Source organism: Abrus precatorius, unplaced genomic scaffold (genome assembly GCF_003935025.1).
Source record: "Abrus precatorius isolate BTA unplaced genomic scaffold, Abrus_2018 Scaffold3, whole genome shotgun sequence".
NCBI lineage: Eukaryota > Viridiplantae > Streptophyta > Magnoliopsida > Fabales > Fabaceae > Abrus > Abrus precatorius.
Window position 1 is genome coordinate 14,812,698 of NW_020874373.1, and position 13,792 is coordinate 14,826,489.

The 13,792-nt window shown below is 33.6% G+C and overlaps 1 protein-coding gene across 2 annotated transcripts; it reads left to right on the top strand.

The window, feature by feature from the left end:
* Positions 1-3,997: 3,997 nt before the first annotated feature.
* Positions 3,998-13,473, top strand: LOC113861959. Of its 2 annotated transcripts, XM_027495087.1 has the most exons (11): positions 3,998-4,209; positions 5,209-5,890; positions 7,074-7,251; positions 7,355-7,583; positions 8,104-8,243; positions 8,507-8,796; positions 9,215-9,427; positions 9,538-10,029; positions 10,439-11,110; positions 11,780-12,313; positions 12,583-13,473. In XM_027495087.1, exons 2-11 carry the CDS (start codon positions 5,615-5,617, stop codon positions 12,805-12,807), a joined length of 3,249 nt encoding a protein of 1,082 aa, XP_027350888.1. In that variant the 5' UTR covers positions 3,998-4,209; positions 5,209-5,614; the 3' UTR covers positions 12,808-13,473. The 2 variants fall into 2 exon arrangements, with proteins under 2 accessions (XP_027350888.1, XP_027350889.1); XM_027495088.1 differs by lacking the exon at positions 3,998-4,209 and having other exon boundaries at positions 5,210-5,890; positions 7,074-7,245; positions 10,439-11,114; positions 11,787-12,313; positions 12,583-13,423.
* The last annotated feature ends 319 nt before the right edge of the window (positions 13,474-13,792 follow it).

Consider the following 13,792-nt stretch of genomic DNA (forward strand, 5'->3'; position numbering starts at 1 on the left):
TTTCAAACATTCGTTATAAGATGGTAACAAAAAATCCTATAAGCCATGTATATTTAGTGTTCTACCCTAAGGTTTATCCATACATTAATCCATTATAAGCTAAATTAAGGTTTGTTTACAAGATTTTACATTATTCAAATTAGTAACAATAGCAACTTGGGACAAGTTCCCTTTACTTGAAAATAGGTTTCTCAGATCATACTTCTCGCGAGTTCCAAGAGAGAGATACAATGCTCCAATATAAAATATCTTCTGAAGGACTCAAATCTCTTTAATATGACACAGCAAAAAACTCTTGAGAATGAGAAAACAAAGAATAAAGAGCGAAGTTAGAGAATTAAGCTCTGAAAATTTACTTGGATCTGAACGGAATAGGCATTCACACTCAGATTGGAAAGAGATTCAGGCTTCAAGAGGTTTTCTTTGAGAAAAGAAGGTGAGAGAACAAAGAGAAAATGAGAGGAAAAAGTTGTTTGGTGAGAAAATGAGAGTTTCTGAACTGAGATTCTTTAAATACCTCTCAAAACTCACGCATTCTTGCTTGAGCCAGCAGACTCTCGCTTGAGCGAGCCCTACTCTAGCCTGGGTGAGACTATCCTCGCTTAGGTGAAAAAATCAGACAGTGATTTTACCTAGTTTTTTGCTATTCTCGCCTAAGTGAACAACATTCTCACCCAGACGAGAATGCGTTTAGAGAGTTCTCCATTTTTTCCTGCAAGGCTGCTTTGGCAATACTCTTTCTCACTTGAGCGATATCCTTCTCGCCTCGGAGAAAGGACAGTTAGGGCAACTTTATCCTTTCTTACTTGAGGAAGACTAATTTCGCTTGAGCGAGATTGCTCCAAAATGTTTGGTTTAGTACGACTCTGCCTCACTTGAGTGAGAAATCCTACACCAAAATTCCTATTTTTCTAGAATGAAGGCAATGCAAAAGAGGGTTTTACAATGAGAGGTTCTATTATATTTCTCACGTTAACACACTCATAAGATACTTAATAATCGATCACAAACCCCTATTACTAATTACATCAAATAAAGCAACCAAACAACATTGCAAACGCTCAACTTTCATCCAGCCGTTGCATAGCTCGCACATTTTATATACCAACATATATAAAAGTTTATATAGATCAAGCAATTGTAACATAATTTAAAAGGAATAATATATAATAAATATACATAAATATATAGGCCTGATAAGATGAGCCTAGGACATATGGTTTCACCTATTACATCTCTCTATGTTTTATTTAATTTAATTTCAATATTAGTTTCCCTATGTTTACCAACTACTCATACTTATTCTATTAACACTTAATGATGATGTAATTTTAATATTCTTTTTCCTAGACAATTACTCCTAATGATCATGCAAGGAAAAAGGTATAGAAAACATAAAAACCTTATGAGTTTGTTAATTTAGTAATGGTTGGAATTAAGTTTAATCCACTTAACCCCTTGCCTCGTTTTATCTTATAGTTTTATTAATTACATATGGTACGACTGCCTATGATGTAACTAATTATGAGATGTTAAAGGTGATCAATTCTTGACATGTAAAATTTAATTCAATAAGATAAAAATAAAACATTAAAAGAAACCAACATCATTATTAAATATAAAAGTCATATAGAGTATGCAATGAGATCCACCATAGCCTTACCTATGGATTTAGTTACTCATAATAAAGTAAACAACAAGAATCATTATAAACAAATTCATAAAAACTCAAAGGAGAATTCAAATTAAAGAGATCCAAAAAAGAAAGAAGATGAAAGAAGTTCTTGTTCTCCAATAGCACTCAGTCACTTGCTTTAACTTCAAAGAAACACTTATCGTCTTTGCCAATAATCTCTCACTTTCCAATAACTTTCAATGGTTAATTAAGTCAAGATTTAGAAGAGGAAGATGATGACAAAGGGATGTCTTTGTTAGAAGCATAAAGCTTCTTTATATAGGTTGTGTAATGACTTTCAACAGATAAATGTTATCTTTTAAGAAAGGAAATTGATTTTTCCAACCTTTTAAAGTCCCAGCTGAAATCTTATCTCTATCTAAATTAGAACTATCACAATTTTAAAAATCAAATTTAGATTTTGCACTCAGATTCAATCAACACGACTATGCATGTCCTCTAGCACAACTGTTCTTAAAGCTACGTAGCATGCCCATGAAGATTTTAAAGCACAATTGTGCATGTCATGAAGCACAGTCGTACTTATTTATAAATTTAGTTGAATTTATTCAATTTTTATCTAAAATATTTTCATAATGCACTAGTGATTCTTTTATGCTTAATTGTAACAATTAACAATAAAGCTAATTTAAAACATCTATAAAATAAGCTTAAATTATATAAATATAAGTTATAAAATATGTCAAACTATGAATTTATTAACCAATATATATAATTATATTATACGTGACTCTAAACATTTTAAATTTTAATAATTATAATTCTTATTATAAATATAATCAATTTTACATATCAATATAGATAAATAGATATAAATATAGATAGATTAACAAAATTTATTGTTTATAAGAAATTATTAAATTAAATAAATTTATCAATGCTTGTTCCTAAAAATAAATGAATCTATTAATTAAATTAAACTACGTATTATACAAATATTAATTATTTATTATTTTTAATAATTTTTTTATAAACACTAACTTTTGTTAATCTAACCATAAAATCATATAATATTATGTTAATAACTATGTATGTCAAAATTTTAACAAATTTAACATTTATATGCTCATAATCTTATAATAGTTATTTGTTTTTATTTTAAAAATATATTTTATGTTAAAATAAAATAATTTAATAAAATATTGTTTTTTTATATTTATAAAATTATACTAATTTAATCAGCTTATCAATAATTCTTAAATGTATAGACTATAGTTGAATTAATGAACTTTATTTTTTGTAACTAAAATTTATTCTTGAAACAAGTGAATTTATTTCTCTCTCACACACAATTTATTAATTTACTCCCACTTATTTTATAAAAAAAGCATATTGATAAGTTATAATTATAACTTTTTAAAAATACATTAAAGATGTTGTTTGTTAATATGCTTTAACTAAAAAATTAGGCGTATATACTAGCTACCTAAGTGAGAAAGTAGCATAAATAGTATTTGCGTTTTTTAAATTAAAATTAAAACTTCACCTCAATGATATATGTTAATTTTTAATGTGTTATTTTTTAATATTAATTTTTATCATGTAAATTATTATTATGAACTTTAATTTTTAGTAAAGAAACATATTGCTGGCATTCTTCTCGGAAAGAATCGACCAGCACCCAAAGTCAATTTAAATGATGTATTTTCGTCTAGCTGGACAAAACAAGCAAGTTCAAATTTCATTTTCATGCTTAATGGGTGGAAAAAAATTTCTCTTTAACTTTTAATATAATTATAATCTTAAAAACTCAATTAGAAATAATTAGAAACATGTTTGATATTAAAGTCTTTTATGTATTTGATATTTATCTTAATATAATATACATGTTTTATTAAATAATTTCATTAATTAGTTTCTTTAAAATATTAATTAAATTATTAAAAACAAAAAATATGTTAATAAATATGTAAATAACAATTTTTAATAATTTTTTAAGTTTTAATAATTTTTTTAAGTTTTAATTCTTTAGCAATATTTTAAGAACTTGTTAAGTAATTAATGATGATTTTTTTTCTCGCTATGTGGGACCTACAGCACAGGTCTTTTCAACACGCGTCATCTTACCAAGAAGACACGTGTCATTGCGAACACTTGTTTTGCGGAGAAAACACAGTGTCTGGTGGAAGCGACAACCCCAGACCTCGTCGTTGGAACCAAAGTCTCGCGAGTCAGGGGCGTTTTGGTCCAAACGAAAACCTTTGAAATTCCATAATTACCCCTTTCGTGATTGGGATTGTTTTCTTACCATCCTCTCCTGTTTTCTCTCTGTATGGAAATTCTCCAAAATCATTTTTTCCGAAATTGATTTATTTTAAGATAAAGTTTGAATTTTTATTATTCCATATTTTTGGGCTATTACCTTTGGTCCGTTTGTGAGAGAAGGTATATTCTGGGTTTCGATACTCTTTGGTCACAAAAATCACCATTTATAACTCCTCTCAGCTTTACTATTAAGGCGTACTCTTATATTCTTTGCAGAGTTTTGGGTTTGTTTCTCAACACGTTAACGGGTAAGGCTAGTACATTTTCTCATTATTTCTTCACTTCTGATTCTCTTTTCAACTTAACTCAATTTCTGGCCATGTGGGTCTCTTCAAAATTCCCCCCCTTTTTTGTGCGGAAATAATTATCTGGGGTATGGTGGGGGTGATCCAGTAAAATTTTCATGTGGGTACATTGTTTTTGTTCTGTTTTTAAGCCCTGTGTTTGTTGATGAAAGGTTGTGTTTTTTGACATGGGTGATGTTTAATGGATTCGAGCTATTATTTTGTTTTGATCTTGTTATGATTTTGGTGATGTGCTGCGCGATGCGTTGGAGGGTGTCCTCCTTTTGTGTCCAGATTTATTTTTTAGTGTTTCTTATTAGTGTTGTCATTTTGTGATTCAATTTTTTTTCCTAATTATTGAGTTTGGAGATAGTATTTGCGTGGAAGCGTAATGAATTAACTTTTTAAGTGCATAGATCAAATGTGAAACTCTTTATGAAAAAATATTCATGGCATTTGTTTTTCATTCTTTGTTATTTTCCTAAATTTCCTTTTAAAATTCGTGTCCTTGTCCTACCTAGGGGCTTGCATCAATGTATAATTTTCTTTCAGTTCTAATAATTGGTTTTATGATTGGTAGTTTATAAACTGAGCCTGTGGATCTTGAGTTTTCCAGCAAAAGGAAGAATTTTATGGTCTCACTGGTTTCAATTTACAATTCATTACATTCTGTTGTGGTCTTCTTGTGGAGTTATTTATATTTGTAGTACATTTTGTTTATACCTCTTTTTTCTTCGTCGCACGATCAATTTAATGACTTTTATTGAGGACTTATTTGGTTTGTCTTTTGTTGGTTCCTACCAGCTTATTTACTGAGAGACAGAGACTGTTATGTGCTCAGCTGAGGGACTTTAGTTGCCTGTACATGTTTTTATGTCTTTCTTCTGAAAAAAATATTATTTTCTAAGAATGTTCGTGCAACCAATAGATGAATTGCATAATCATTGTTTCTGTTTATAGCAGATTTCTCTGTTGCCGGTGAACAATACTGGGATTTGTCAATGGTTGCTGCAACTTGTTTGTGTACATAATATTATGATAAAGATGGCTCTATGAATGTTGGAGGTAGATTAGCGGAGGACCAATTCCCCTTGTAATTGGTTATCTTTAGTTGATGTTTTGGTTATTAGGTCACAATGTCACGTACCATGGACTTGTGAGAATCAACTAATGGCGTTCAGAATTGTTTTTGTTTGTTAGTATTCAAGTTTAGTCTGGTAGAGCGTGTAGTTTTTGAGAATCTGGCTCTTGACGTTATAAGGTTGTGGATATATGGAATATAACTGCTGAGCCACTGGAGCCCTCTTTTAGACCAAGATAAAATATTGTGCAAGATAACTAACATACTTGGTGTGCACATTTTTTAAAAATGGAAGTGGCTATTTCTCCACAAGCACAAAAGCAGAATTTGCAGACAACAGGTCGCAAAATTTTATGTTCTGGATCCCAAAAGGATCTGTGGCTTGTTGTGCGAGAAGGATCTCTAAATGACGTAGAGTTGGCCTTGGCATTGTTGAAGAAGAGTGGAGGCAATATCAATTTGAGGAACACCTTTGGCCTGACTCCTCTTCATATTGCAACTTGGAGAAACCACATTCCCATAGTAAGGAGGCTTCTTGCTGCTGGTGCAGATCCTGATGCTCGAGTATGATATCTTTCTCTTTTCTGATGACGTTTCTTGTTTTGCAGACATATGCTTGCCCCTTTTCTTTAGATTCTTACTGTATCTTCATGTTTTTTACTTCTCAAGAGTCAAGGCCATAAGGCGTAATTGTTTATTTGTGAGCACTCTACAATTTATTCTAATCATTTTCTGTTCATTACTTGATGAATGGTTGATGGACGGATGTTTAACTGCTTTGCTGCGGTGTGTCCATGCTGAATTTTGAAAATGATTAAAATATCCATATTCTGTACATAAATTAAGATGAATTTTTTGTGCCCAATTAATTTTATGACATGCAAAATGTGTTGATGACAGTAACATAAGGGGTATTTCTGTCATAAAACTGCCAACCAAGGAAATGGAATGTCCTAAGATTTCTTTGTTGTTATTTAGATTATTTATTATTTTAGGATGAATTGATGTTATGAATGTGTTATGAGAAGCCCATTAGTAACATTCACATAATTACATGTTTTTTAAACTAAATTTGCCACTTGGATTCAAAACCTTGGTATAGTAAAGAATTATTAAAACTATGTCTAGACTGACTTTTATTCTCAATTTCTGTTGAACCTCTTGAAATCTAGTAGTGATCTTATTTGGGATCCTCCCCATTAATTATCTTCAGACCATTGGTCCAGATATAAGGGGATATTCTTTTTTACCTATCTTATTGTCATATTTCATTCTTCATTTCGCTTATCATTATTGGGTTTTGTTTAATTACCTCAGCATCATACTCAAAAGTAGTTGTTTTTCATTGATGCCTTCAAATGTTTGTGTCGTACTACAAGGCTAAAACAATCTCAATTTTATCTCCCTTGTCTTTATTCCCTATAGCATAGGATAAAAATGAATTGCTAATGTGCTTTTACCACACAGGTAAAAATAAAATTTTCACCATATGATATATTCCATGCAATTCATTTGTGGTGGAATGTTTCATTAAATAAAAGACACCTGTTTGCCTGGCTTTTGAAAAGTGGGACATATTACGACAATAGTTTCTGATTATTTGACTTTGACTTTCTATCTAGAAAATTTTGCTCAGGAATTTTTCATTGTTTCATAGGGTTTACTGAAGATAAGCCATAATAATTTAGGAGTAGCTAACTAGTGCTTTATTTGAATCGATCAATGTTGAAGCTTGTTTTATTTTTAGGATGGAGAATCGGGATGGAGTAGCCTTCACAGGGCTCTGCATTTTGGTCATCTTGCTGTGGGAAGCGTCCTTCTTCAACATGGTGCCTCCATTACATTGGAGGACTCTAAATCTCGATTACCTGTAGATCACTTATCTGGCTCTGTATGTCAAGTTTTTGGAAATGAAAACCGTTCAGGTATAAATTGCTGTGCTTTGACCACTTTGCAATCATTTGGCATGTTGTTTCCATGAGAAATGAGTTGTATAGGATACTCATCTGACTTTTTGTGCATCTTTAGTGGCTACTGAGGTTTTTAGTTGGGGGAGTGGTGCAAATTATCAACTTGGAACTGGAAATGCGCATATTCAAAAGTTACCATGCAAAGTTGATTCACTTAGTGGTTCATTCATAAAGCTCATTTCTGCGGGGAAGTTCCATAGTGTGGCACTTACGGCTCTTGGAGAAGTGTATACTTGGGGATTTGGAAGGGGGGGCCGTTTGGGGCATCCTGATTTTGATATACACAGGTATATGATTTGTTTCTGTGCAAAGCCAGATGCGCATGCTTTTTATTAGTATTGATGTTACCATTTTTTTATTATTAAGATTGAATATATGGAGAATTTGGTTGAGTTCCCTAATAATATTGAGTTCCTTGAATTTCTTTTCTAGAATACCTTGGATGAGAATCCTGTTAGTTAACTGTCTTACTAGATGCTCCTTTATTTGCATTGATAACACATTTATTTGCATGTTCATATGTTCAATTGGCGACAGTTTTATGCACTCAGTCAAAACTCAAAGTCTGTTGAACTGCTTTTTGGTGGTGTTTTACTGGAACCAAAATTTATTTTATGTGGCAGCAGATTCTATTATTATACATATTGGGGAGAATCTAGTATTTGTACTTCTTGTTATAAACACAAATTAGCAGCAGAAAACCAAACTTCTTTTTTGGGGGAGTAATGGAGGGAGGTTTATCAATTTCATCTTTTCATGCTTTTGGACTATTTTCAGTCAGAATTTATTTTGCTATACTCATTGCAGTGGTCAAGCTGCTGTCATCACTCCCCGCCAGGTGACTTCTGGTCTGGGTTCCCGCAGAGTGATGGCAATTGCTGCAGCTAAGCATCATACAGTTATTGCAACTCAGGGTGGGGAAGTTTTCACTTGGGGATCCAATAGAGGTAAAACATGGTGGTGATATTTATGTTATAAGTTGAGTCTTGTGATGTAAACTACTTCACTGGATGCAACCAAATTATCATTTCCCTTGCATCCCTGCCCTGCCTTTTATTAAGTATTCTACTGATTTTCAACCAAATTTTATTGATTATTTGGAAAAAAAAAAAAATTTGTCTTTGTTTATGCTTTGTTCTTTAGGATAATACATGAGAATGACAAGAATTGGCATCAATATTTTGTTTCTTTTTTTTTCATTGCTGTGCAGAGGGACAGCTTGGGTACACTTCTGTTGATACACAACCCACACCTCGTAGAGTATCTTCATTGAGGTCAAAAATTGTTGCTGTTGCTGCAGCAAACAAGCACACTGCTGTAGTTTCTGATTTAGGTGAAGTTTTTACTTGGGGTTGCAACAGGGAGGGTCAGCTTGGTTATGGTACCTCAAACTCAGCATCTAATTACACCCCACATGTGGTTGAATCCTTGAAGGGAAAGACTTTAACCAGGGTTTCTGCTGCAAAATATCACACAATTGTATTAGGATCTGATGGAGAGGTAACTACTAACAGATTATCATAATTCTCATTTTGTTAGAAGTTCAGTTTATTCTTACTGCAAGAAACTGTAGGTACCTCTTCATATTTGGGCCTCAGGTTAAGGCTAATCAAAGGCCATGAGGATTCCTTGGGACTTGCAAATAGGACATACTTAACGTGAATCTGAACTAAAGTACTCTGCATAAACAGAAGCCATGAACATTAATTAAAATATATTAAAATTATAATGACTACTGCACTTTTAATTATTTTCTTTTCTACTGTTCCTGCATATTTTTTAGGGTACATGGATATGAAACAATAACATATTTTTGCTAGTAGGGTTATAAAGAGCATAGTTGTATATAGTTGTTGTCAGTTAAAATTTTTGGGAAATAATAATGCTTCTTTAAGTTTTAATTTTTCAAGTTTTGCAGGTATTTACCTGGGGTCATCGACTTGTTACACCAAAACGTGTAGTAATTACTAGGAACTTAAAGAAAAGTGGAAGCATTCCTTTAAAATTTCACCGCAAGGAACGGCTTAATGTGGTTTCTATAGCTGCTGGAATGGTACATAGCATGGCTCTTACAGATGATGGTGCATTATTTTATTGGGTCTCCTCAGATCCCGATCTTAGATGCCAACAGGTTCTTACTCTGAATTTCATGTATGTTATAACTTATAATTTTCTAAGACAAGCATGTTATATTAAAAAACATTTCTCTCCTTTATTTGTTTCAAAAAATAATTTGAACAGTTATACGCTATGTGTGGAAGAAATATGGTGAGTATATCAGCTGGAAAGTACTGGACTGCAGCAGTTACAGCTACAGGTGATGTTTACATGTGGGATGGGAAGAAAGGTAAGGACAAGCCACTTGTTGCAACTCGGTTGCATGGGGTAAAGAAGGCTACTTCAGTTTCGGTTGGTGAAACACATTTACTAATTGTGGCCTCCCTCTATCATCCTGTCTACCCTCCCAACATGATTGAGAATTCTCAAAATCTCAAGTTGAATAACAGGGATGATATGGAAGAGTTACATGAAGGCATTTTATTTGAGGATCTGGATTCCAGTAATATGATATCTAGTGTACAAAATGATTCTTTCAGGCAGAGATCTACTCCCAGCTTAAAAAGCCTTTGTGAAAAAGTAGCTGCAGAGTGTCTAGTGGAGCCAAGGAATGCCATTCAACTGCTTGAGATTGCGGATTCTCTCGGAGCAGATGATTTGAAGAAGTACTGCGAGGTTAGATCTTGACTACTGAACACACTGTCTGGTATATAATGTGTCACATAGGAGCTACATTCTTGCTCCATACTTGATTTGAACCTCCACTGTCAGTTACATTGTTATCATGTTTTTGCTTCTTTCGCTGAAGTTTACAAAAAAATTATTCACAAATTTTTTATGTAATATTTTTATATAATTTTCCTTTTAAATTTTTCATATTCCATTCAATGTACAGATATTTTTGTACTAGTATTTTTATGAGAGAAATAGGCAGTATCTTGTAGCATTACAGGTCATATAATTCCACCATCATGCAATTGTCTTTGTAATTTAATTGGTCTTTGCTGATATATTTTGTTGGATATGTATTTCTTAACATTAAAGTCGTTGATATACTAAAGCTGTTGTTATTTACTGGCTACAGGAGATTGTCATGCGCAACCTTGACTATATATTTACAGTTTCATCACATGCTGTAGCAAGTGCCTCACCAGATATTCTGGCTAACCTTGAGAGGTTGTTAGACCAAAGGTCATCTGAGCCATGGAGTCACCGTCGGCTCCCTAGTCCAACTGCTACTTTCCCTGCCATCATTAACAGCGAAGAAGATGATAGTGAGATGGAGTTTCAAAGGACTCGTGACAAACCAATGAAAATGTCAGCGGTGAAACTGGAGAAAACCCGAAGACTAGATTCCTTCCTACAGCCCAAGGATGATCCCAATAAACAAATTTCCAAAGTAGTTCGAGCTATACGGAAGAAGTTGCAGCAGATTGAGATGCTTGAAGCAAAGCAGTCTAATGGACATCTTCTTGATAACCAGCAGATTGCAAAGCTTCAATCTAAGTCAGTACTTGAGACCTCACTTGCAGAGCTAGGCATTCCTGTTGAAACATCAGTGAGTAAAGAATTGTCTTCTATGCTACCAGAAGGGAGAGGTAGTAAGAAGGGTAAACTATCAAAAAAACAAAGGAGAAAGAGCAACAAAACAACCATAGAGCAGACAGAAATGGAATCTGGTTACACTAAAAGTGAAGTCAATACCAAATCTGAGGACCTTTTGGACATTGACATTATGGTGGTTCCTGATTTGAAGGTTGGTATCTGATGAGTTATTCATGCTATTTGAGAACATCAGTTGAAACATGAAATCATATTTTCATTTGATTTCTTTTCTTGCTTATGTTTTCTTGTGTGTTAAATCAAATAGTTTCTGGCAAGGAGAATTAATTCGGTACTGGATAAGGATATTGGTTGACCGATCAATTATAGTTTTAGATTGAACCCTTATTTGATGGTATTTGCCATTGATGAGCATATCTGGGTTAGATGTGCAGTCTGAAGCACTGTTAATTCAGATTGCTTCATAGTCTTTGTCAGTTGCTTATAAAGATCCATGGTTTGGTGGATTGGTTCATTTAGTAAAACATTCAATTAGGTTTCAGCCTGTTTTGGAGGCTCATAGTGCTTTCATTTTAGAAGACTATATGTGCAATTTCATATTGTTTTTAGTTTAAGATATATTTATATTTTATATACAAAAATGTCCTTTTGGTTTACCAAGATGATTTAACTAGTTATACATGCGAAGGAAATCCCACTTGACGAGATTGTGAATTGGAGGAACACCTACATCTGAACACAAATATTATTATATTATGAAGAATAAGACTTCAAGAAGTTCTTGCCTTTTCCTTTCTCTTATTAAAGAGAATTAGTTGCACAGTTGCTTATATTGCTTAAAATTCTATATTTTATTTAATAGGTGGAAGGGGATGCTCTGTTTGAACAAACCACAGCAGACCACGCTGCAAAAGAATTAACTTTAGTTGTGCAGAAGAAAGATGCTTTGGAGTTGCTGAAAGATAAGGGTCAGTCACCAAGAGTTTCTAAGAAGAAGAGCAAGAAGGGTGGGCTTTCTATGTTTCTGAGTGGTGCTCTTGATGAGGCCCCAAAAGAGGTGACTCCCCCTCCGCCACCACCGAGAAGTGATGGTCCTGCATGGGGCGGGGCCAAGTTCATCAAGGGATCTTCTTCTCTTCGTGAAATCCAGGATGAACAGAGCAAAGTAAAGGTAAATAAGCCAGCTGGAAGCAAGGAAAAGGCGGAGGATCTTTCTGATGTTGGCAGTGGGGGGAAAATAAAGTTGAGTTCATTTCTTCCTTCCAGCCCAATACCTGTTACTGCAACTCATTGTTCCCAAGCATCTGATGTTGAAGTAAGCACCCCTCCTTGGGCTGCTTCAGGAACCCCTCCCCAACTCTCTCGTCCATCTTTAAGGGACATCCAAATGCAACAGGTTTGTGGTTTAAGGCTTTCTTTCATGTACTTATCCCCATGCCAATAGTGTTATGTGATTCATGTAGCCGACCTTACTCTTGGAGATAAAGTTTGGTGATTTTTGCTGTTGTATTTATCCCCATGCCAGTGTTATAATTGTGTAATGTTGCTCTGAACCAGTGGCTGATAATTCATTATGCATTTTGGCCTATGCTTATTTTAATTGCATTTTGGTATTATCTTCTCCTAGTGTCTATTATTCAGTTGAGAATGTTGTTTTGAATACAGGGAAAGAAACTACAAAGCCTTTCATTTAGTCCAAAGACTAGGACAGCTGGATTTTCTGTTGCCAGTGGTCAAGGCTCACCATCTGAAACAACTGGGGTGAGCCGCTGGTTCAAGCCTGAAGTGGAAACACCATCCTCGATTCGATCTATTCAAATTGAGGAAAAGGCTATGAAAGATCTCAAGCGCTTCTATAGCAGTGTCAAGATTGTCAGAAAGCAATCTTAAGAAGGCCATCTGATGTATTTAATAAAGTTGCAAGAGAGGCTCTTCCCAGTTCTTCTCTACCTTGAGCCATACCATTTTTTCTTGTCCTTTTTCACTTCCATTGTTAGTACAATGACTGTGAATCAATCTGTACAGATAGTTGAGTGTACATCCTTCTTTCTTCTCAAATCAGTAGTGTAGTTTCTAGCTTCTTAGCTCCGGGTCTTCCCATTTTCTGTGTTTACCAACTATGACTGCTTATGACCAATATTTTTATATGTACTCATTTTTAACTCTCTCAACTTAGAGACTGGTTAATAATGACCCTGAATGTGATGTCAAGGGAAGACATAGTCACAGATTTTCTTGACTAAGTTAGTTCAAAGCTCAAGAATAAGAGGGAAGTTCCTTTCAAATAAGGGCTTTGTATTCTCCTATACTTAGGGGTATTGCATCATCTTCAACCCCTATATCATATATATCCAACTAGAGTTGTGACCCCTCTCTACTGCCTTAAAGTTGTTCCATTTAGTGGAGGAATATTTGGACGTTGGGATTACAATAATTGTTCAAATTGCTTTTTATAAGCTTTTTGTACGCCAGCAAGAGACTCTTCTAGCCACCTTTTAGCTTTGCAAATCAAGTTTATTCATTTATTTATTTTAAATAAAGCTTGGTGTTCTTTTGCCTATGTTTGGTTAAGCAGCATTGACTTTAGGTAGAGGGAAAAGATAGTGGAAGGGAGGGTGGTTGAAAAGGAAAACATGTTCTATTATTATTGAAACTATATTGATTTTGTTAACTACTGTTAGTAGTTAACTTCACTTTGGATGGGTCAAAATTAGTGTATGCTTTTGTACAATTTAATTAGTATCAAGCAGTTCTATTTTTACATTTATTAATATTTTGACACATTATTTATTTTTTATATTGATTGATGAGCTGATGTGGTAATAAATAGTATCAAATTGAAATTATTTATAATTGGAATACTAATAAAACACTT

Bases quoted from the DNA above. Each gene is read 5' to 3' on its own strand.
- LOC113861959 (XM_027495087.1), top strand. From the start codon at position 5,615: ATGGAAGTGGCTATTTCTCCACAAGCACAAAAGCAGAATTTGCAGACA. The intron at 8,797-9,214 runs GTAACTACTAAC...CAAGTTTTGCAG, and splicing joins TATTAGGATCTGATGGAGAG to GTATTTACCTGGGGTCATCG. The intron at 9,428-9,537 runs GTTCTTACTCTG...TAATTTGAACAG, and splicing joins CCGATCTTAGATGCCAACAG to TTATACGCTATGTGTGGAAG.